At 42.7% G+C, this 25,324-nt stretch overlaps 1 protein-coding gene across 1 annotated transcript in view; it reads right to left on the bottom strand.

The window, feature by feature from the left end:
• Positions 1–25,324, bottom strand: part of atg7 (ATG7 autophagy related 7 homolog) — a 137,376-nt gene that overhangs the window by 70,289 nt on the left and 41,763 nt on the right. The window contains exons 14-17 of the mRNA XM_080727270.1: positions 25,045–25,287; positions 21,166–21,281; positions 13,436–13,511; positions 2,463–2,543 (exon numbers count right to left, since the gene is read on the bottom strand). Coding sequence (XP_080583396.1) covers positions 2,463–2,543; positions 13,436–13,511; positions 21,166–21,281; positions 25,045–25,287 — 516 coding nt within the window. The remainder of the gene's footprint in view (positions 1–2,462; positions 2,544–13,435; positions 13,512–21,165; positions 21,282–25,044; positions 25,288–25,324) is intronic.

Below are 25,324 nucleotides of genomic sequence, written 5' to 3'. Positions count from 1 at the left end.
TACTTTTAGTTTTGGTAATTTAAGTATATTTTTATGCCAATACTTTTGTAAATTTACTCAAGTATATTTCTAATCCTGGACTTTTACTTGTGACAGAGTATTTCTACATTGCAGTATTGACACTTTCACTTAAGAGTACTTTTCCCACCACTGTCCACTGGTAACTTTTACTTTGTAACAGAGTTAAAACGGATTTAACTGTCAGGAGCAGCTAACCCCCTTCGCTTCATCTCAGTCTCTCTCTCTCTCTTTCTCTTCACATGAAAGTGATAGATGTGGGACTTTATGACCTCCTTATAGACACAAAGACTGCATTGAGAGAGGGAAAGGAAACAGAGAAGAACGACTGGGAGAAAACACCCTTTCTGGCGTTTCTTTCTGTCTTTATTTCTCTTCTTCCTTCTTTCTTTCTTTCACTCTGATCCTTTTCTCTTAACCCCCTTCTCTCACTCTCTCTCTGGCTCAAACTGATCTACACCGGCCAATCAGATCCCTCCATTCTTTGCTAAAGCGCAAGAGAGGCCAACTGGAGCAAAGATTGGCTCGTTGGCTCCCGACCAATGGCAACGCGAGAAAGAGAGGAGAGCGCCGTTCCATCCACCCCCCCAGTTGGTTGATTTACAAGATGTGAACCCTTCAACACTCCTCTTTTACATGCACACACACGCACGCACGCACGCACAAACACACACTGTAGTGGTGGGAGCTAATGCCTCTCATACGACAGTCAGTGACATCAATGAGCAACTGCTCCTTGATTATTACCATCTGGTTTTACCAGCGTGCGTGTGTTTGTGTGCGCGCGCATGCGTGTATGTTCCTCAGAGAATTGCAACATTTCAGTACAGCTCCAATAAGTTGACAACAATGCAGCAATGGGAGAGATGGGAATCCCCTTGTTTGTGCTACAGCTGCATGTCGTGGTTCAAAAAACAAGCAGGGCTACACAGCGCATACAGACTCATTGTGATGCCGTTACTCGTCTGCGTGTCTCATTGTGTCTACCAGCCTTCTGTTCTGTGGAGGGTTTAAATATACAGTCATCTAGTCCAGTGGTTCACAACCTTTTCTGCGTTCGCAGCCCACCCATCTGACCACTTAACTCATTTTGTGCCATCATTTTCTTGGGCAGAAGGGGGCGCTGGTGCCATGATTTTCGTCCATATACGGCCACTCTCTTATTTTGAAGGACAGGAAGTGATCGAGCTCACCGATCCCAACTTGACGATTTTTTTTTTCACCAGAACTAGTCTCCGTTCATGGGGTGATCAAAGATGGAGGATTGTTGTTGTTATCCGAGTGCTATTTTATCAAATAAACATGCCAGCATTGGCATAAAAAGTCTTTTTTTCGAGTAAAGAAGATTAGAACAGCCATTGTTTTCAATGGCACGGGAGCACTTTGCGTGCACGTGGACTTCTGCCAGTGCCAGCGTTTAGCCATGGACCACAACGGTAGACTGCCAGCTTTTCTGTATATACAGTATATAACCCGGTGATTTTCGGGATAGGCAAGGCTTAATGACCCTAATTAATCCCGAAGATCTTCGGGATGGGCTACAGATGAGTTTAACATGGCAGCTGAAAGGCAGCCATGTTAAAACTGCCACCATTAAACTTTGTCTTTGGTAGTTCCCTGCCAAGCTCTTTTTCGTTTTTTCTTGCCTTTAAAGTAGTCACGGCGTGTCCATCATGCACGATGGTGCACGGGTCGTGCACGATCCGTGTGCACGATCGGTACGGAGCCGATCACAAAAGACTGCACGTTGAATGGACGAAGCGTTCCAAAGCTACAAGCTAACTAGCTAACACGGAAATACTGCAGGACGCTGCGCAGGATCAGGAAATGTTTTCCTGCTAAATTCTACATGGGAGCCAATTGAGATTTGTTTTTTTGATGACCGGTTTGCACCCGTTTCCGGTTCAAACCGGATGCGGTATGCACAGAGCAGATTCACACCATCGCAAATTTTGATTAAATGAAATAAAATAAATATCTCGTCAATCTCGCCAGTGGCACACAGGACAGAAATATATATTGTTTATCTAGTCATGTGGCAGTCAATGTTAAGATGGGTGCATTTTCAGATAATGTTTATTTTAATGATCAGTCAATTGATTCTGGCTAGGATCAATGAAACTAACATAGTTCACCCCCAAAATGACCCTTTTTTCTATCAATTACTCACCCCATGGAGACTTGAATTCATGGATATTTGTTTTTGTCGCATTCCTAAAACAATATATGTATTTTTTTTTTCTTTTTTTTTGAGGGGTGAACTATCCTTTAAGTGCTTATTTATCAGTATAACAATTTAAAAGAATATTGTAGTGTTGTTTAGCCCCCCGGCCAACAGGTTGGGAATTGCTGATCTAGTCCAAAATATTGTCTGCATATTTAATTGGCTTTGAGTGCAGATGTAGGTTTTTATTTAATTTTTTTACATTGGTGTTGCCACTTACGATGTCTGAGCAGGCTGTGCATTTGTCAAAGGCCAGGCTGGCTGGAAGGACGTTGTCGAACCTGGCCAGGAAGCCTCGGATCTGCAGGAAGAGGAATCAAGAAACAAGAGAGGTTAGTATCAGCTGCCCTGAAAATGTACATTATCAAACGGTTCATAATGTTAACCGTACTGTATGAGCTTATCTAGTCTTAGTCTCATCATAGTCTTTGGAATAAAATTCCATTTCGTTTTTTGTCATGTTTTAGTCATCTGAAAATGTTTTAGTGTTAGTCAAGATTTAGTTGACTAAATATCAAACAATTTTAGTCACCTAAATCTACAGTCAGTTTAGCCGACTAAAATGAATTTTGGCAGACCTTGATGGGCGTCGTAAGGCCTGATTTTGAACTTGGTTGCATGCTGAAAATAGCCGATCTACAAGCTCACAACGTGTCACGTTGTGAGCTTGTACATCTGCTATTTTCAGAACGCAACACCCGAGCACAACCAAAAATAAAAGTACTCTTCTTTTAGTTCTACTGGATCTCTTCTCCACTAGTCCCTCCCTAACCTTTTAGTCTAGTTTTTTATTTGTTGAATAAATTGAGTCTTAGTTTTAGACAAAAATAAAAGCTAACAATAATAATAGCTAATCAACACTGCTTGTTAGGACATCAAGACTTTTGGACAGCAATTTTATGAATCCGATCTACAAGCTCTAAACATGAGCTTGCAGATCAGCTATTTGACACAGATGACACAGAACAGAGTCGAAAATCAGGCATAACTCTAGTCTACACCCTAACCTCTAATCCTAACCTCTAAATGCCTTATCGGAAGTCTAACCCCAACCTTTTTCTAATTGTAAGCCTAACAAAAAAACTTTTAAACCATAACAACCATTTCTCATGTGAGGGCCAAGGAAATGGTCTTCACAATGTCTATTTCTTAAAGTCTACTGTAATTGTGGGGACATTCAGCCCTCATAAGTATAGGAATACTAGCACACACACACACACACACACACACACACACACACACACACACACACACACACACACACACACACACACACACACACACACACACACACACACACACACACACACACACACACACACACACACTCTTAATGATTTAAAAAAAGAAGATACAGTCAAGGTCAAGGTCTTCTATTGTGTTGCAGAGAGATGCGCTTTGGACGACAAGCTAAGCATAATCATATGCAGTATAAATATGAGAATAAACATAAGAAGGGAAAACAATATAGCATACAGTATGTATTTGGACTGAACAGCCTTCACTGCCCGAGACAGGGTTTTTTCTGCATGTAGGAGGAGATAGAATGGTGAGAGTACAGTAGCTTGACATTCTGGGGTTTACCTAGGCCTAGTTTACAGTAAGTGTGACGAGAGCTCCCTCTGCTGGTAATGTTCATTTCACTGTGCATGTTTTTGGGACAGTGCTCTCACAGAATGGGTCAATGGGACATTGTGCATCAAATGTCCAAAATAGCCAGGCCCTCTCCTCTACTCTACTCCCTATACACACATGACTGCACAGCCACTCACATAGCTCCAATGTCATCATCAAATATGCTAACGAAACGACAGTGATAGGCTGGTGCAACTAGTATATCTGAACCGTCGCCGGAGTAGCGGAAACGCCGTCTACACCGCCGTCGCCGCTCCCCCACAATGTGGCCCTCGGCTTGGTACCCTAGACCAGTGGCTCTCAACCCCCAGGGGGGGTCCCAAATTACTTTGGGGGGTCCCCAGATGATAAACTTAATGTTCTCTCTCAACAGTAAACAAACCAACATAACGTTTAAGAGTATAGAGGATATCTGCACATTTCTAAAGTGACAATTCAAATACTTTTTAATACCTCTAAAATTGCAAATTAAATTAAACATTGGCCAAATTGTCAAATATTAGAGGCAGAAATCGTGAAAATAGTCGATCTACATGCTTACAACGCCTCGCGATCTGCTATTTTCACAATAGAACCGTGTTACACAAAATGTTATGCCTCAACTCTTAGTGCTCTTCAGGGTGAGGGGTCCCCAGTTAAAATATGATTATTTTGGGGGTCGCGGCCAGAGAAGGTTGAGAACCACTGCCTTAGACATAATTCGGCCCTTGGAGAAAACTAAATTGGGGAACCCTGCTGTAGATGCTCGACAAAGCCGGGTGGACCACGGTGGTTTCGTACCCACAACCTTCGCAGTGGTGGGCAATCTCCACCCGAGCGCCCCCTCTACAGTGAACATAATGAGGAACATACAATCGATCAATGGCAAAACATTAACAGCAGTTAGCCTGATGGACAGAGTGACACCACTTTTTATTTTACCCTTTTTAAACCTTCATACGCATTACTTATACTTTGTCATAGGATAGTGTTGCTCACTTCTGTAGTAAAAATACAGCACTACCCCCCCCCCCCCCCCCCTCGAATTATGACCATCTCCTACTTTTATATTCATGCTCCTTCACATTCTCCTGCATACTCTACTCTCCACATTTTTCCAAAGACCTCCCCCATCACACATTATGTGTTTTTTCCGGTGCCGCAGTCCCAACACATGGCTTTCTGCTATTATGTTGTGGTCTAATCAGTAGACTCACACATTCGAAACCAATTACTTGTACAATGGACAGCGAGCGTAAGCACGCCACGGCTGCAACTTGAATTAATGACTTCCGTCCCTGGTCTGGACTATTCATCTGCCAGTGTCAAATACATCTCCATTAGCCTCCATTCACATTGTTACTCATGGACACAATGTTGTACTAGCCCAGCCAAAACTTGTAATACATTATACAGTACAAGTGCAATAACTGTTGTCAGTGTACTTGGAAGCCAGTTAATGACATCAGTCATCTACAGTATCTACTTGAAAGAGTTCGGGGATGGGCAAGTGTTTCAACCAATCAGCAAAGCTAATTGAGAGACAGACAGACTAGACTGGGATCAAACTCGTTTCTCAGTTGTATTCTCCGGTCTAGAGAGAATCAGCGGATAAAGATATACATGTGGTCTGTTTTCTCAAAACAATTGTTCCTCTCGGAAACAAGGGGCCTGGTAGGGCTTATCCCTGAAATCGTATTAATACATGATTTTTGTAGTGACTGGCAAGACTAGCCCAAACCTAATCAATCCAGCATTCATGTGGGTGGGAAATTAAATTGTAACGCCCAACCAGATAAGGATATTCGTAGGCAGACTGTGTAGGTGGGCTCTAGACTGGATCACACAGGTTACGTGTAAAAACGACAGACACATACAAGAGATAGAGAAAAACTGGCCAAACTAGTATACCTAAAATACCAAAATATATTTTATATTTCTTAACAACTACAACCGCTTGGCTGGTATAGTTTTCACCTTGTGATCATGTCTGTGGACAGATTTAGTTACTGTGATAGTATCACAACAAGTTTCCACATTTCTCAGTAATCGTAGGGTTTTCAACTATTTGACCAGTATCTCTTTAAAAACGAAATTTGGGTGAACCCACCCCTCACAAGATGGTTCAGATTTTGAGTATTGTGTAAAATATATGACGAGTCCATTTTTACAATCTCAGATTGAAATTCCATCCCTCAGATACATACTGAAGTATGCGTTGTCTGCTTTGTCAGTATGCTGGTGCTAATGTGATATGTGGCGAAGCGGAGGGGGGTGTGGACAAGTGAAATAGGGAGGTGGGAGGACATGAAAGGAGAATTAGAGGACTGAGCATAAAATGAAAGGAAGAGGAGAGGAGGGCCACCTACTGTAATTTGTCAGAATTAATGAAGGAGTCGCTACTTAAGTTTGAAGGGTCACCCCATTCCCACTAATGGAGTGAGTCAAGCATACCAGTGTGAGAGTAGGTGAGTGAGTCATACTGTTAAAAACCACAAACCAAGCCAGAAATCATGGTGTAGCCATGGCCTCAGACCTGAACTTCAACAACCACATTAACACAATTACAATGTCAGCCTACTATCACCTTGAGAATATATCAAGAATTAAATTACTTATGACTCCGCTAGATTTGGAGAAACTTGCTGAAGATGCTTTCATCTTCAGTAGACTTAACTACTGTAGTATAGTGTCTTTACTACAGGTCTCCTGAAAAAAGAAGCAGGAAAAAAAACAAAAAAAGAAACACTGGAATACACATTACAGTATATGGTCCACTTTCTTGGTATTAGGCACAGATTGCATACCCAGGCACTAGCACACACAGTATCTACTTTATAAAGTTAAGTTTGGCAGGTAGGCATATTATAGTGTTCATTATCGACTGGATTTAGGATTAGGGATGGGACGATACGCGATATTATCGTTTATCGTGATAAAAAACACACACGATAATCGTATCGTGGAGATATAATGTATCGTGATATCTTCCTCCGTCATGCACTGGGATCAATTCAACTTTTACTTGCCGAGCTGCATATCCGGTACCACTTGAACCCTCTATAATTGGTAAAAGGTACTGATAATATACGTACTTGATACAGTCTTTTTTCAATCTCTATCAAATGTCTTTGCCAAAAAATAAACGATCTACAAGCTCACAACGCGTCGCGACGTGTTGTGAGCTTGTAGATCTGCTATTTTTTGTTGTTGCACCCCAGGATAATGGATTTTGATTATCGCGATAATATCGTATATCGCGATTTCTTTTGTCACAATAATCGTGATATGACATTTCCATATCGTCCCATCCCTACTGGACATTCGTGAGGCATTGTCAACACAATAATCCTACTGTATACACAATGTGCATATCTGTCCTTCGCTGCCAGACCACAAACTCGGCTCGCGTATCAGACGACCTGACGTGCAGTCAGTGCCTGGCGTCAAATCGGTCGGATAGGCCGGGGGTCAGCAACCCGTGGCTCTAGAGCCGCATGCGCCACCCTAGTGGCTCCCTGGAGCTTATTCAAAAATGTATGAAAATGGAAAAAAATGTATTTTTTGTTTTAAAGATTCTTTTATTATCACTGTCAGGCAGAAACCTTGTATCTCCAAGTTTTTTTTTTTTTTTTTTCGCAAAGTGAAGCCCTACTTCATCATACAAGACTGACGCACAAAAGTAGTGAAAACAGCAGATCTACAAGCACACAACGCCTCGCACCGCGAGGCGTTGTGTGCTTGTAGATCGGCTGTTTTCACTAGTTTAGTTAATTTTATGATAAATACAAAACAAAGTTTTGGACATACAAGGTTTCCACCCGACAACAACGATATATAAGGCTTTTATAATTTTTTGCGGCTCCAGACAGATTTGTTTTGGGTTTTTTTTGGCTGGGTTGCCGACCCCTGGGATAGGCGGTTTGTCCAGGAGCCGGCCAATGCTGGGTACTGGAACCTGAACGCTCTAATCAACGTGTTGCTTTGCCACGTGTTTTCAACACAATGACCCCGGCAACTCTGGGCAAGCTGTTAACTCATTGAGTGCCTCCTTTATTAGCGTATCGCAGAGTGCCGATCCCGAACTAGTTCGGCTTTAAAAAAAAAAAAAAAAAAAAAAATTGAAAAACATTTTTTTGAATTTTTTTTTTTTTTTTTGGACCCCATCAAATCTGGTGAACATGATTTCAATCGCGATTTTGCATGTTCCACCCCATACAACCCCATCTAACATACAGGGCAGCCATCTTTGTTTGCATAACATGTAAAACATAATGGCCATTATCTCAAGAATGCCTGAACGGATTTCCAATCGGATTTTTTTGTTTGAAAGCTGTGAACAAACTGCACAAATCCACTCCAATGCAATCCAGGATTGCAATCCAGGATTGCATTGGATTTTTTTTTTTTTGCAATCCAGGATTGCAATCCAGGATTGCATTGGATTTTTTAGAGCTCATTCTTCTCTGTTTTTTTCCCATGCATGAGGTGTGCAAGGTTTAATCGTGGCTAAATTGCAGAAAATAGATCTTCTAAAATGCTTGGTAGCCAATAGCTAACTTCAAGCTAACTTCATCCTCTTCCTGTACATGCACAAAGGAAAGTGTTCAGGCAAGTCATGGCTGCAGGGCTTCTGCATATACCAGCATATCTCTATGGGATTTTCTATGGCCACTGGGCGCCCTCTAGTGGTGAACGGGGTGGCACTCAAAGAGTTAACACAGTGCTTAGTGTTATCAGCTCTAATTTATAAAGTTCAAGGCGTCTGTCTGTGGGTGCGTGTGTCTGCTTGTCCGGATTATTTATTATGCCTATATATGGAGATCCTCGACAAGCAAGCAAATGTTGGGTAATGGTTACTATTAGAGAAAGAGAGGGAGAGGGAGAGACACACACAGAGAGAGATAGAGAGAGAGGCAGAGAGCGATGGGGATGGGAGAGAATTGAGGGAGAGGGAGGGACAGATAAAGAGTCTATTTTACCTACACAATAACACGGGCAATGCTGAGTACTGAACCTGAACAAGCTGACAATGGATCACAAAGCATTGCGTTGTCAGATTGTATTATATTTCAGGCCTCGACCCCCCAAAATAATGAGAACCACTGACATTAAGGATACAGAATAGTACAAGTAAGACTCCATAATCGGGAGATAAGTGACTGTCACGTCGCATACACAAACTTTAGAAGGCAATCGTAGCCAATCAGGAGGGAATATGGGAAATGGGACAGATCCATGTTGATGACATGACTTTAGAGATACTGTGTACCGCTTTGCGTGATTTTTGCTAATGTTTTGTGGGACATTAACGGCCAAATGGAAATAGATCTTTATACTGTACAGTAGCCTACATACTTCAATAAGAACAAAAGTACTTCACGAGAACAATGTTGGTGCGCTGTCCGTGTAATTAAGAGATCTGGCAGAATTGTTTTTATTCAATTATGTTTTACATGCAGAGACTTAATTACAACTGAATTTCTATGCTTATTTCACGGCATGTGCCAAGATTTGTCAACTTTTAAGGCTTGGTCTACATGACAGGAATTAATTATTACATCAGTGATGTTGCTAGGTTTTCAGTGTGGGTCCCGGGACCCAAGGGTGGTCTTTTAGATGGGCCCCCCATTTTCCTAATTTAATGTGTATTTAAAAAAAAAAGTGCAGTTTAACTTGTGTTGGATCTTCTATGGTTATTTTAATATAGAAAATGTTTCCTTTAATTATGCAAACAGTTGGATATATAAAGTAAATAGAAAAGTAAAATAAATACATTGCAAATAAAATACTTCTGTGGCATTTAAATATGGTTGAATTTTACACCACTATACATATTGCAATATTTCATGTCCAAGAGTATAGGCTCCAGACGATGATGGTGTTATACTAAAATGTTTGAGTTGAATGCATATTTTCTTTTTTTTTCTTTTTTTTACTTTTTATCCCAGGATTTTGTAACCCATTTTCACCCAGTGCCAATTGCCTATTTAATCCTGGGCTCTGCTCTCCCTCTGCCCCGCCTGGGGAGACGGACTGACCTCATGCTTCCTTCTATGCACGAGGAGTCCAAGTTGCTTCTTTTCACCTGACAGTGGGGATTTCCCTGGTTTGGACGTATCGCGTGGAAGGAACACATTATTCCAACCAGTTCCTTTCCCCTCCAACAGGCGCCCAGGCTGGCCAGGGGGAGGCATTATAGAGACCAGGATTACTGCTTGTCATTTGTGAGGGTGAATGCATCTTTTCTTTTTTTTTCTTTTTTTTTATCCCACGATTTTTGTAACCCATTTTTTCACCCGGTGCCAATTGCCTAAGCTGTGATCCTGGGCTCTACTCTCCCTCTGCCAACCTGGGGAGGGCCCCGAACTGAGCTCATGCTTCCTTCAATGCATGAGGAGTGAGCAGGCCGCTTCTTATATCACCTGACAGGGGGAGCTTCCCCGGTTGGACGTAGCGCGTGGAAGGAACACGTTATTCCAACCAGTTCCATTCCCCTCCATCAGGCGCCCCGGCTGGCCAGGGGGAGGCTTTATAGAGACCAGGATTATCTTTTCTTAATGATATGCATCAAAGACGCAGGACACAGGCCTATCAGCATCACTTTAAACAGTGAGTAATTCACTGTCTGATGGCGAGAGACAGCCGCTGATCGGACCGTCCGTGTCCACGGACGGACTGAGCGGGAGCTGATGTGTGAGCGGGAGCTGATGTGTGAGGACGGGCTGTGAGTGTGAGCGGGAGCTGATGTGTGAGGATGGAAGGACGGACGGAGGGACGGACGGAGGGACGGACGGACGCTCGGACGGACGGACAGACGGACCTAACTAACCCTAACCCAGTCAGTCTGAATGGGTTAAACCCCCTCGCCCTATGAAGAACATTCATGGGGGGCCCTCAGTGAATCCTTACGATAGAGGCAATCTCGTCCAGAGCGGTATCCACTACACGACAACAGGCAGAGCATGTTTTTTTTTCCAGTATTAGAAGCGTAATAATGTGTTCTCCACACTAATAATAAATTAACGTAATAATGTGTTGTCCGTCCGTCCGTCCGTCCGTCCGAGGACACGGGCGGTCCGAGCAGCAGCTCTTACTGCTGATGGCAGGCAAAATCCTGATGGCCCTACTAACTCATTATTGTGATGTTTTATCTGCTTATTGTAAGTCGCTTTGGATTAAAAGCGTCTGTTAAATGCCTAAACTGTAAACTGTAACTCACAGATATCACATGTAGTGTCCGTGCACAACCACTGGATGTCACTGTGGCCGCACGCAAATATACAGACTACCAGACTGGAGCAGTCCTCCGGTAACCTCCCATTAGAGAAGCTGTCATCGCTCATCAGCCATTATACACACACTCACTCCGTCTCACACAGCAACACATGCATACACACTCATGCATAATCAACCCCCGACAACATGTCTGTCTACTTATCCAACTGTCTTTTACCCTACTTCTTTTGCACACACACACACACACACACACACACACACACACACACACACACACACACACACACACACACACACACACACACACACACACACACACACACACACACACACACACACACACACACACACACACACACACACACACACACACACACACAGCATTTCTCAGATAAAATACCATCAGTTGCAGAGGTGTCAAGCAAGCGGACTAGGATTCTGGAGGTGATGAATACTGATGATGATGCAGATGGAGACGGCAAGGCGTTAAAGTATCTGTCAACAGCCAGAGAGCAAAATGGCACAGCTTGCATAGCTGCTGTCTCCCTGCTTTCTCTCCGTTTGGCTAGTTTATGCTTTAATCTGCCTTCATGCTGATGGCAAGACAGTAAAAACAGTACAATGATGTCGTACTACAGTTTTACTGTTATACTTGGGGAGGACATATTGAAAAGAAGAAAAAAAAAGATATATTTTCTGTATATATATTATTTGCTATTTTGATGATGAGCAATGTTTAGCTGTGGCCATTTGTTTTTCATTCTGAAACAAAGAAAACCTACTGTAGTTCCAGAGGTCAACATGGGCAGATGTTTCTCTGGTTGTGAAATATGGACATCTGTTATCTTAAAGCAGTGGTTTTCACGTTTTTTTTTTATATCAAGGTCCATTATTCATTCCACATTTGAGCCACAGACCAACAGTTGATGAGATTTAACCTCTCAGATCGGCTGTATAAGATTTTGTCCATAATTCCATACTGTATTGATGTTGGTACGGTACCATAGGAGATATAACAGGCAAACGTTGATCAAAATAACAATTCTTCTACATTCTCTAAGTGTGTAGATTTATTTCTTAAATTGAGTGATGCAGGTGTTTAACAAAAATGTTACTCTTCTTGAGAGCGTAACATGAAATCAAAAGGACCCGTAATTTAAACCTCCCTGTCTGTCACAGCTCATTCCACTGCTGCTCTGCCATCTTGCTACTCTGCTGCTGCTGCTGCTGCTAAGGTTTTTTTTGCTCCCACCACCACCCCAGCATCCAAACATCTGTTTCTATGATTCCCTTATAGGGGTCTATTTCATTCCATTCCCTGTAAAATATAGTTGGCAAATCATTTATTATAACTCTGCTTACAGGGAATGAATGAAAGGGGACAGAGCCGTGACAGCATGATATGGTTATATATTTATGCTCTTTATATTATGCTCAATAAATAGATTCATTCAATCCAAGAGTTGTCTGACTGAACACTGCTAATGCCAGTGCGAGTCTGGCAGCCACGAGCAGCATTTGTGTGCAAACACAGTGCACTCCCTCAACCTCACACCCCAAAATAAAAAGGTAAACATTTCTATTGGATTGGATTAAAACATTTTCAACACAAATGCCCTGGCTGCATAATTACTACCTCGATGCTTATTGACATCAGCTGAGCTCAACAATATTTACCTTATTTTATAATGTGCCCCTCTGAGCTAGGTGTGACTGCATACTATAACAACCATCAGGTTAATCGATGCAAACAGGATAAATCATACATATGCAACCAAATGGACCTGTAAGGGTCCATTTGCAGGATTTTACTGTGTAACCACATCGGTATTAGTGTACTATATATAGTGGGTATCTGCTCATTTCTAAAGTGACAATTTAATTACTTTTTAGTGTACTGTATATAGTGGGTATCTGCTCATTTCTAAAGTGACAATTTAATTACTTTTAAGACAGTTTTAATACCAAATTGTCAAATGTTACGTAAGAGGCACTGCGCTGCGAGGCATTGTCAGTTCAAATATCAAATATTTTGGGGAGTCACTGCCTGGAAAGTTAGGGAACCGAGTTACTTTATATTCTAGGGGCGGGAAAGAGTATAAAGTAACAGCAAAATGGCTGTGTGATTAAGTGAATGTATGAGCATTTACGTGTGTGTGTGTGTGTGTGTGTGTGTGTGTGTGTGTGTGTGTGTGTGTGTGTGTGTGTGTGTGTGTGTGTGTGTGTGTGTGTGTGTGTGTGCGTGCGTGCGTGCGTGCGTGCGTGCGTGCGTGCGTGCGTGCGTGCGTGCGTGCGTGCGTGCGTGCGTGCGTGCGTGCGTGCGTGTGTGTGCAGCCAGACCTGATGCGGAACAAGTCCCAAGGAGGTGGGGGGCTCATTCATTCGGTCATCACTGCTACTGGCCACTGCATAGCCTCTGGATAGAGGGGAGGGGTGGGAGAGAGGGAGGGAGAAAGGGAGAGGAATAGCGAGATAGAGAAAAAGAGAGAGGCAGAGAAAGTCAAACATGTCAACAGACAGTGTCTTGTCTATATAGAAATATACTGCTGCAATTATGGTTTATGATGGCCTGAAAATTGTTGAAGTCCCTGGTTTAGGGGATGGGAATTGTTGCCAGCAAACTAAACTTTAAGCCATCTAAATGATTTATATCCTCAGGTTATTGGAAAAGTCATACCTATACAAATGATTTCATACCTTCCCCAAAAAATGTCATCATCCCCAAAAAATATTCTACCAAGTGTGTCCCCTCGAGGGTTCCATGGAAATGGCCATAAGTAAAGGACACAAACAGTACCATGGCTAATATTGAATTCTGAAGAGATGCTTATTGCTGTGCTGATGTGTCCTGGGAAAACTGACAAATTACGATGCCAAACACAGTGCAGTTTTGGGCAGTTGAAAAAAAAAAAAAAAAAACAAACATTGGCCAAGAACCTTAAATCCCTGGGGATCAACATCAATCGCCACAGATAGTATTCTACCAAAATAAGATTCCAGCAGCAAGGTGAGGTTAGGGGCCTTAAAAGAAGGCATAGAATATTGTAGGGGTGGAGCGTGAAGACAAGAGATAACAGAGAGGGGAATACATATTAATATGGTGTGAGAGATCATGGAAAGGAGACAGAACGGGCACAGATAGAGAAACATTAGAATAATGCAGTATAATTAAGTCATGCAGTGTTGTTTTTAAAGTAAGTTACACATTTGGGGCTGGTAAGAACGAGGTTGGTGCACACAATTAGGACATTGCATCTGTCTTCCACTTTAGTCATTTTATAATGACATTCCCAAAATAGGGACACCAATGTGATAATGGTTAAACCGATGGTTCTCAAAATGGATCCCGGAAACCCCAGGGGTCCTTGAGGGAGTTCCAGGGGATCCACCAGCAAAATGTGTTATAGCATCAAAATCAGTTTAACAACTTCAACCCAATATCTGTCAATAGACAATCTACATACAAGCTCACAACACGCCAGGATGCAACGCATTGTGAGCTTGTAGATCGGCTATTTTCAAATAGGAATATTTCTGAAACATTTTAACAACATAAATCATACATACATGGGTGTCCCTCCCTAGCACAACATACTTTGAGATGGGGGTCCATGTCCAAATACATTAATTTGGGGGTCCTCGACATGAAAACATTTGAGAACTACTGGGTAAAATGACAAAACAAAGTGTTGCTAGTGGCCCCTAGAGCAGTGGTTCTCAAAACCTTTCATGTCAAGGACCCCCAAATTGACACTTATTAGCCTACGGACCTCCATTTGAAAAGATATGCCAGATAAGAGAAGATTTGAGGCATAACGTTTTCGGTTCCACAGCTAGCCTAAATACTGTGAAAATAGCAGTGATTCTCAACCATCAAGGACCCCCAGTTTGACATGCATTAGGCTGCGGATCACATTTAATGGCACTTCTATCTCTGGGACCTCGATTTATATTGTAACATCAATGTTAGTTTAACTCAGAGAGTGTACACCATTTGTACACTCTCTGAGTTAGATACCCATAAGGGTCCATTTGGTTCCTAAACTATCCTTTAGCTGGGGACCCCCTGGAACTCCCTCAAAGACCCCTGAGGGTCCCCGGACCCCACTTTGAGAACCAATGCCCTAGAGGCTAGAGGCTGAGCATTAATTATGATGAATAGCTTCTCCTGCTTATTAACTCACTTAGCGCCGAGCGAGCCAGATTTCAATATGAATCTGCGCTTATAACGCCAGGAAATAGCTATATTGAATCCCCAAAATCACATTACATAAACAGGTACACGTGCCTGCGAATGCCACAGGATGACCACTAGAGTGAGCCATAGCCAATAGACTTTCCATGGTCCCATGTTAAGTCAGAATAAAAAACAAGGTTCATGAGATAACAGGATGGTACAATGACATGCTCTCCATTGACATTCAATGGACAGGCCGCGGGCCGCCATTTGAGCTCAATACTGCTCAATTCGTGCTTGATCGTCTCAAACCACCATTGGTATGGGCATCGGAACGTATATAGATGCCACACAGAAAGTTTCCGAATCAAAATCCGACCTAGTGAAGCTACGTGAGGGTCGGATGGTTTGCATTGAGCCTAGCGGCTAACAGAGGCCTACGTAAACAGGAAGCTATGGCTTAAAGGTGACGTCATAATCGTATCCTTTTTTTTCACGGTTTTCATCTGTATGCTAGTCGAAGGTAAGCTAACCGTTCCGCTCCGTCTATCAACCCAAATTAAAAGCTTAAACAATGCTTTTATATAAAAGTCGCTCCGAGTCGCTCGGCACTAAACGCCATCATTAGTTAGTCGCCCCGAAAGTCGCTCGGCGCTAAGTGAGTTAAGTGAGACTGCTGTGTAGCAGAGTACACAAGCAACATTTGCATGCAGACACATTGAATGCCCCTGGCAGTGCCATGTGGAAATAAATTGGAATGAACGATAAAGGGAACATTTCTCCTGCCCGCTGAGAGTGCTTCGGTGTGAAATGACTATCCTTTGCTGCTAAAAACAATCTTTGGAGAAAAAGGGCCTGGTGAGCAATGAAGAATGCTTTTTACCAACTCAATCACATACATTGTACGCACACGCACGCACGCACACACACACACACACACACACACACACACACACACACACACACACACACACACACACACACACACACACACACACACACACACACACACACACACACACACACACACACACACACACACACACACACACACACACACACACACACGTTTATTTCATCATTTCATCACAAACCCATTGGCAACACCCAACTGTGCGGCCAATAAAAATGAACAGTCCAACAGCATGTACTCGTGCCCAATATTTAACCATCGCCAGTGTATCTTTCTGCTCTTGTGCGCAGTTCAGGCCAAAGGTGGTACTGCAGCTGAAAATGCTCTGAGAGCCATTCAAAAATGAGAGAGGCTCTCTATTCAGGAGTGGTAATTTAGCCTCAAACCTTTTGAAAAACGTTTTTGGGACATAAACAATATGACATAAATACTTTTTAAATGCATGGTGTATCACCTTTAACTGGCCTGTATGTTTGTTAGTCTACACCCCAATGAAGACCTTTCTAGATCGAAATATGTTTTTTAAACATTAAAGTAATTTTTGAGCGGTGCCAACCACTCCTACGTCTGGCTTTGTGCGTCGGTCCCTAGTTTGTCCGTAGTACGACGAGACTAACGTCACACGGGACATCATACATCATAGAAAGTACGCAGAGACCGACATCATCACAGCTGATGGTCCAGAATGGCCCTTACAAGGAGATATGTACATTTGTCGTGTTTGATACCATGCGAAGTGATCACCGCTAACTTCGCACTGGTGCAATTTTTAACTCTACATCCTCTCCTCTACGTCTTTGGGAGCTCAGAACTCTTTTAAGCCTTCATTCCTGTTGATCCTAAAAGCACCTACAATATAAGTTTTAGACTTTTTATCTCCGTATACTTTTTAAACTTTTTATCTCCATATACTTTTTAAACTTTGTATCTCCTTTGAGCACCTGGTTGGCTTCTTTGTTTTTCTACACTGTACTTTACTTTTAGTCAAAATATTTAATCTGAGATTAAAAAGAATAGAGGTCTGCACACAGCTCAATGCTCCACAGTGTTTATTTAAAACATAAAGTTAGACAACGTTTTGGCCATCAGCTGGCCTTCACCTACCACTCTCTTCAATGTGAATAGGAAAACTTCTGTGAGTCAAAAATATAGAACTATGGGGCACCTACTGGTCTAAGCGCATACCATATAGGCATTGATGCATGGCGGCGTCGCCGGTTCGATTCCAGATCCGGACGACCTTTGCCGCATGTCTCTCCCCATCTCTCCCCCCGTTTCCTGTCAGTCTACTGTACTATCCAATAAAGGCATAAAAGCCCAAAAACAAATCTTTAAAAAGAAAAAATATATATAGAACTATAAATTGCAGACTGAATTATTCTTAAGAATGCTCCTAACCACAGGGGTTGACTCAAATTCATATAAAGTTCAATCCAATGCAGTTCTCGGCATTGATGGAAACTGCTGGGATGTGAATTCACTGCCAAACAAAGCAAAGATACTCCATGCACAGCAGAGAGAAGGGAATTACTACTTTTTCTTTTGAAATGTCACGGTCACCCTTTCTTTACTGAAAGAGATTTTCAAAGTAATTTCAGCAGTCAGAAGGCTTTTAAAAAAAATGGTAATTGGTGCATTTATAGAGAGCTTTTATCCAAAGTGCGATGCCAAGGATGTTCACTAATCAAGTGAACTTGAAGTGGTGTTGGTTCTGCCAACACAGGCAGATTCGGTTAACTCAAATGGCAGACAGCTATAGTGCTATGGGGGGAAGACGATGTGGCATTCAAACCACTCTCGTTGATCGGGAGGGTTAAGTGGGGTAGAAGTAAAAGTATTGGAAATTGGAAATATAATTTTAATCGGCAAAGTAACAGTAACAACATGTTCTGGTGTAGTCCAGCCGCGAGAGAAGCTGGACTAAATATCGCCAATAATAAAAGTATAATATAAATAAAATAAAAAGTTGTCTCCGGTGGATGAATAAAGTAGCCCAAGCGGGACTCGAACCCGAGGTGTCAAACTGAGAGGCGAATGATATATTTTTTTTGCCCTTGTATGGGTGTCGCCATCATGGTACCAATTACTACCCAAGGAATGCTATTGGCTGCCAACGGTCACGTGCAACCGCAGGGATACATGTGACATTGTCTTGAGCTTGCCGAAAATAAGGCACACAAAGAAGAATCATCACAAGCCTATGATCACAAGGCCCTCCTACAGCATATCCTGCTTTAACATCAATTATAACATAAATTCGACCATATTTTCACAAAACGCATATCATGGTGATTGAAACCAGGAACCATAAAGTATTTATGAAAATGTTTATTAAGGTAAGAAAATCAAATGTAAAAGTTCAAGCTATACTCTGGAAGTTGCTCAACTACTGGTCAGTAGCAGTATTGCAGGTATTTTACAAAAAACGCGGTCGCGTCTGCTTTTTTCGGCCGTTTTCACCCAAAGCCGCCGCGAACCACCGCGTCCGCCTTTGCCTCGCCGAGATGCATCCATAGAGTGGTCTCACGGGAGTAACATGCTACGACACCTCACCAGTGTAAACACTGCTGTTGAGACAAGCTACTTCATGAGAAGACGGCAAGACGCGCTGTGATTGGCCGGTAGTTTATGATCCGCGCTGTCATTGGCCGGTAGTGTATGATCTGGGAGACACGTATACGGAACGATGCAGATGACGTAATTTCGCCGAAAAATGCAGTCCCAGTCACGGCCACACGGCTCAGTAGAAAACTTATAAAGAAAAGGCTTTTGGGGCTGAAATTAACGGAGTGGGTGTTCTAAAACTTTAACGATTTAATAGTTAGGACAATTTTAACATTTGTTTTTTTTAAAGTTACATAGTATAGCTTTCAGGCAAAATGAATGGAGTCCTATGGAGAACATGTTGCTTTTGGTACCAGAACAGCGCAACTAGCAGCCAATCATAGGAACTTTTAGTTCCGTGTTTGCTTCATTTTAAATCTGGACAACTGGCCCCCTGGGTTAAACTTAACCCGACTCTTGAGTTCCAAGACTTCCTGGAACTCAAGATGCCGCCACCTCTGGACTTGCGTTAAGGCACCCACTTTGAGAACCCTGTATTAGAGACAATACACATGGTAGACACTGCAATGCAGTACTAACAGAAGCATAATGTCAGAATTTGTCTGTAAAAATGTGGGTGTGTAAAAGACTAATAACCTTTGAGTGCCCTTCAAAGCAGAGTCTGTTTGGGGATTGATGACAGTGACAACACGCACGCTTAAGGATATGATTTAAGATGTCCTTACACAGTGGTAGGAATTGCACTTCCACAGCTACAAATGTCAAGGAACAACAACAAACGCACTTTTTGCTGAGTTCAGCGTCGGCGATGCAATCTTTTCAAGAAACAACCATTACCAACACGTTAGTTAGGGACAGAACTTCATTTTATACCTCGCTCTGACTGAGTAAAAGAATGGGATGCAAAGAAAACATCCCTGTTTGTGTGTGTGTGTGTGTGTGTGTGTGTGTGTGTGTGTGTGTGTGTGTGTGTGTGTGTGTTGGGTGCTTGTAACCCACCATAAAAACAACTTCATAGAGCTTTACTGCACCACACAACACAATGTGTGTGTCTGCTTTTAAATTCTAACCCACCATGAAAACACCGGAATATAGCTTTGAGCCGTGTGACAGACTGTGTGTGTGTGTGTGTGTGTATTGGCCACACACAGTGACACAGACTGTATTGACCAAGTGCCTGTCCTCACTCCCTCTGTCTCTGTTGTCCAAACACAAACAGACTGTATAAAGGCGTAAGCTCTGCCAAGCACTGCCTCAGAGAGATCGAATCGAACAAGTCCACTCCATTCTACGGATTTGAGGAGAGCCCATTCAGTCCTTCACCTACTCTATATTCAGGGCACCAGTATTATGCTGCCAATACTTGATTTGATGGCCAATTAAATGTCACTGTCAAATATGTTATCCCAGTCCAGCCTTCCTGAAAGAGAGTCAGCCCCTGACAACACACCTTACAGACTGCTACAAAAGTTTACATATTTTGATTGGCAGGACATCATTAGACCCAGAGCAATAATCCATCTCCCAGACTCCCTCCCCAATCAGAGTTTTGAGTTTTAATGAATGTAGAAGTTTGTGCAAGATGTCATTTGCTATAAATTAGCTAACTTCATTTAACTGACCACGTTTAAAACAAATATATATATATATATATATATATATATATATATATTGATATATTTTGTTTGGCAGCTGCAGGACATTGTTATAATGATCATTAGACCCAGAGCAATAATCCATCTATCTCCCCGACTCCCTCCCCAGTCAGAGTTCAGAGTTTTAATGAATGTAGAATTTTGTGCAAGATGTAATTTGCTATAAATTAGCTAACTTCATTTAATTGACCACGTTTAAAAAAAAACGTGGGCAACCTTGGCACCCGTGCCTAAGGTTGCCTACCCCTGCTTTATAGTATTCCCCAAATTTTCCTTATTATACTTAATTGCTTTTACACTTTGGAAACAAATGTCTATTTAACATTTAGCAGGTCCATACTGGCCCTGTATCCATCTGGGACAGCAGGGGGTTTCACATAGGAAGTAGCACAACCCCTGGAGGGGGCTTTTTCAAGTTATTATTATTTTATGAAGCGTTGTGAGCTTGTAGAGGCTAATTTTTACATTCATCTATTATGTTATTAAAATCGATTATTTTATAATCAATTAAAGTTCAACTAACTGTTGAAGCCCTACTGTAATTAATTTCTTTTTTTTTAGATTTGTTTTGGGGCTTTTATGCCTTTATCGATAGAACAGTAGACCGACAGGATATGGGGAGTGACCCGCAGCAAAGGTCGTCGGGATCTGGATTCAAACCCACGACACGCTGTCAGGCATCAGATCCTATGTGGTATGCGCCTGGACCGCTAGGCCAGAGAGGCGCATGCATCTATATTACTGTTATGAGAATGCATACCCTTCGCTGTGTTGTAGAATGGACACCATCATCTCCACAGCCAGGGCTCCAGCGATCATGGCCAGACCTGGTCTGCTGACCGTACATTGTTGGTCCAGAGTTCGATCCCTGGTTGACTAGTCACAACAACAGAGAAGACAAAAAGTAGATAACAAGTGAGAAAACATGGAGGGGGGGGATGCTCCCTGCTATATGCAGAATTGTATAGGCGACTGATAGGCGAATGCTGCAGCACATCTTTGATTTAATAATGGAAGATAAACCAGAGTTTCAGTGTACTTTTCTGTGATGTATTTCATTGGACAAAGACAGTAAAAACATCAAAACGTAGCCAATGCTGTATCAGATGATTGTAGACTCAATGACAGCTTTCGAATAAAAAAACCCCCATTGAAATAGACATATCCGTTGCCAGGCTGTATCCGCCAGTGTTTACATAAAAAAACATTGGAAACAGCCAGCTGTGCACTATGGTAACACGTGGGCAAGTTCGCGCACATAACAGACGATATGTGCGCAGATCATATGCCAGGCGGGTAGAGGAATCAAACAGCTACCAAATAAAAATAAAAAAAACGTGTGGAAAAAAGACCATTCTATGAGAACCGGAAAGAACCGGAAATACGTCCGGATACAGCTAGGAGGCAGGCCTAAAGAGCCGGAATCAGCGATAAACTGCGATCATACTTTTAATCGTTTCATAATGATTAAAGCTAATTAAATTTCCGGGCTCCTCGGGCATGGCACTGCGGTACAGCAGGAAATCTCTGGTTTCGACGGGGATAGCAGGAAATGAGTTAAGGACATTTGCATACAAGGTCTTATTGAGAATGTCCTTAATCCTTTGAATCTCAAGGCAGCATGGAAGATCCAGACAGATTTTAGGAGCATACGGCAAGCTCCAGGCAGTACTCTGCTTGTAGACGTTCCCAAATGAGATTGAGAACAGAGAACATCAGAACACAGCTTTTACACTCTTCTAGCTTTTTCTGGCACTCTCTATTTTTGTATCCTCACTTTTAAAGTTTACTTTGTCCCCCTCTGACCTTTTGATGAGACTTGTTATGACAGCCAGTCACTCATCTCTAGTTGAAGGCCACAGCAGAATGCCATTGACTACTGATCCTTGTCCTCTGTCCTCTCCATTGACTACTGATCCTTGTCCTCTGTCCTCTCCATTGACTACTGATCCTTGTCCTCTGTCCTCTCCATTGACTACTGATCCTTGTCCTCTGCTAAATGTGTTCCTCACGTATCACAGTTAAAGGTCTTATGACATCAAAAATATATATATTTATAACCACTGAATGTTGAGTGTTCAGTTGTTGTTTTTTTGGGTGTAATTGAGGTCAGGAAACATGAAAAAGCCACCAAATAAAAGTATTTATTTTTTTGAAATCATAAGACCTTTAACACCTTCTAAGCCTGGCCGTACTCCCTCGGACTTCCTACTGGGTCCCATCAGCCACGCCGTCTATTCCCGGACTTTTGATATAAATTATAATAAAAAAAAAAAAAACATCGGAAATTCTTCTCTGTGTCTTTTTGGAGCGATCTGAAAGGGTTAATATGCTCTGACAGTCATTTTCTGGTGCTGGGTGTGATACTCCTAATATCCAGCAGGCCACGCCGTTGACTCACATTCTGGATGGATGGCTGGCCAGGAGGAGCCTCATCCTCTCCCCAGTGTTGAAACTCAGCAAGAAGCTCAAACAAGATGGCTGGTCTTTGTCTCTGTTCGTGGATCGCGGTTTCAATCACGTTCGGGCGCCGCTTCTCTATCGCTCCTTTCCCTGCTTCGCCGCACGTAAACGAATGGAATTGATCTCCCCTCCGCCTCGCCAAAGTAAGATCGCCGACCTCTGCAGGATGAATATGTACGCTGTGTCGAGCACTCCAGTACGTGTTGTTATCATGTGGGCTTTGTTTTTTTAAAGCATGTTTGTAAATAAATGGCTTATTTCTTCGGCGCTACCTCTGTTCAGAGGGTTCTGCCGCGGCTTGCAACGTGTTAACCACATGAACCCTAGGCCTAGAGTAACTATTCTGGGGAATGTCTTAATAGGTGAACATTTGGCAAACATAGGTAGAGATTTGACGAAGATAGCAGATCTTCAAGCTCACAACATGACGCATTGCGAGCGTGTAGATATTGGACAGAGCTTTCATATTTTCCCTATTTTGAAAAGAAAGTGTATAGTTTCTTTTTACCCCTTTTTCTCCCCAATTAAGCAGATATGCCAATTGATTCCTCCCCATGCAGATGTGTATGTTGTCACGGCTGTTGTAAACCACTGAGGAGCCCTCACCGGGAACTAATGACATGTGCCGCACCAGCCGGTAGCATTACGTGCAGTGATATCACCCTCCCTGCTTCCCGGCTTCCCACACCTGGACACTGGCCTATTGTGTTCGTATAGCGGCAATAGAGCATCGCAGTTGAAGCCCCACCCCGTCTTCACTCTGGTGTCGGAAGCGTTTTCCCCATTCATTTCTTCCATAGACATTTCATAACGTATTTATTTAAACGTTTTTAAGCCTCGGACAAAGCCACCTCGGCTGGAGAGGAATCATGACAATATATATATTTTTTGAATGCAACAATTAATTAGAAAGCTGAAAAAAGGGCAGGGTACAAGACTGTGTACATCATTATTTTTTAAATTGCGGAAACTATACTCCCAGAATGCATTGCGAATGACACTTGTTTCCTGAAATATAGCCCTTAAAAATCACGCACAGTTTAGTTATCCAGGCCAGCATATGGCCTGACATGTAGTGATTTTCATCTCTGTAGACGCTCTTATCGTCATCTTTAACACAGTGCATCATATTTGTAAAAGAAAGACACTCGCCCACGGAGTTCTGCTGAAGTGCAATAATCTGCCGGGCAGACAGGGAACAGTAGCTACTTCTGCGGTAACCGCAAGATATGTGAAAGAAGAAGAAGCTAGACCAATCACAGACGTCGATTTCACCAGATGTACATGTTTAGAAGTATGGGAAATGCAGTTCTTCTCTGTGCGATCTTGATTAAAACGTGTTTTTACTAAAACTAGAGTGATTGCATACATACTCGGGGGTTCTACAGGAACATATAGAACCATTTTACAACCACCAGCCTAGTGGTAAGTGTACATTGAATTGCTACGACTTTGTGGCTGATAATGAAAAACCCTATGGTAAAGATGAAGGGCCAGCTTGCTTCCGACACCTCACTGCGATGCTCTATTAGCCTGATTTCAGACTCTGCGCTGGAGCTTGAGTCTGAAGTTGTCCCTATTCTATTTGATTTAAAAGGGGAGGGGATTTAAAATGTGAAATTCCCAATCACAAGAGATCTGGTGGGAGGGGTTGTGTTTGACTTGTGTACACAAAACATTCCCCCTCCCCCTGTATGACAGGAATCAATCAATTAGAGAGAAGCACTAACAAGCTATTTACACTTGTATGGCTCAATCAATGACTGCAGTTCAGAACCCCTTTGAAGTTCAAAGGGAGCAATTAAGAGCTCTGGTGAGCCACCCCTCCCTCCACTGTTTCTGTTGATTTTCAAAAGTTAGATCCACCCCTCCTCTGTCTTGCATTGATTTCATTGGTCGGTGCGCCAAGACACCGATAGAAAGAGACGCGTCATATGACAAAACCAGACCAAGAGAAGCAGTCCACTCAGAGAGTGGGCGGGTCTATTGGCTGGAGCCAGGCAAATGCTCTATAGCCACTCGACAAAGCCGGTTGCACCACGGTGGATTTGAACACACAACCTCTGCGGCGGTGGGCAGGCACTCACTCTACCACTGCGCCACCCAGGCATAAAGCCCTGACTAATTTCCATAATCTGATATGTGATTTGGTTGCGTGTGCATGCGGTCTACTCACATCTCCTGGTGCCACCACATCGTTGCAGAAGTAGCAGCCCAGCTTGTGTCCTGGAATGTTGGAGAACAGCGAGGATGTGACGGCGGTGGCAGAGCCGGCCGGAGTGGAGGACGAAGAGGAGGCCGAGGAGCACGAAGGGGAGGAGTCTCCATCCGCAGACAGATTCTGATTGGCCAATGCTTTCTTCAGGCCGTGTCTCATCACCACGAAGGTGTCAAACCCTAGCGCTGCGTTGACCACCAGCTAGAGAAACAGAGACAATAAAGCCTCATTTGTATTT

This window comes from Nannobrachium achirus, assembly GCF_963921795.1.
Source record: "Nannobrachium achirus genome assembly, chromosome: 6".
NCBI classification, from domain to species: Eukaryota; Metazoa; Chordata; class Actinopteri; order Myctophiformes; family Myctophidae; genus Nannobrachium; species Nannobrachium achirus.
Note: the sequence above shows the minus strand (reverse complement) of the source record. Positions and strands in the feature narration are given on the sequence as shown.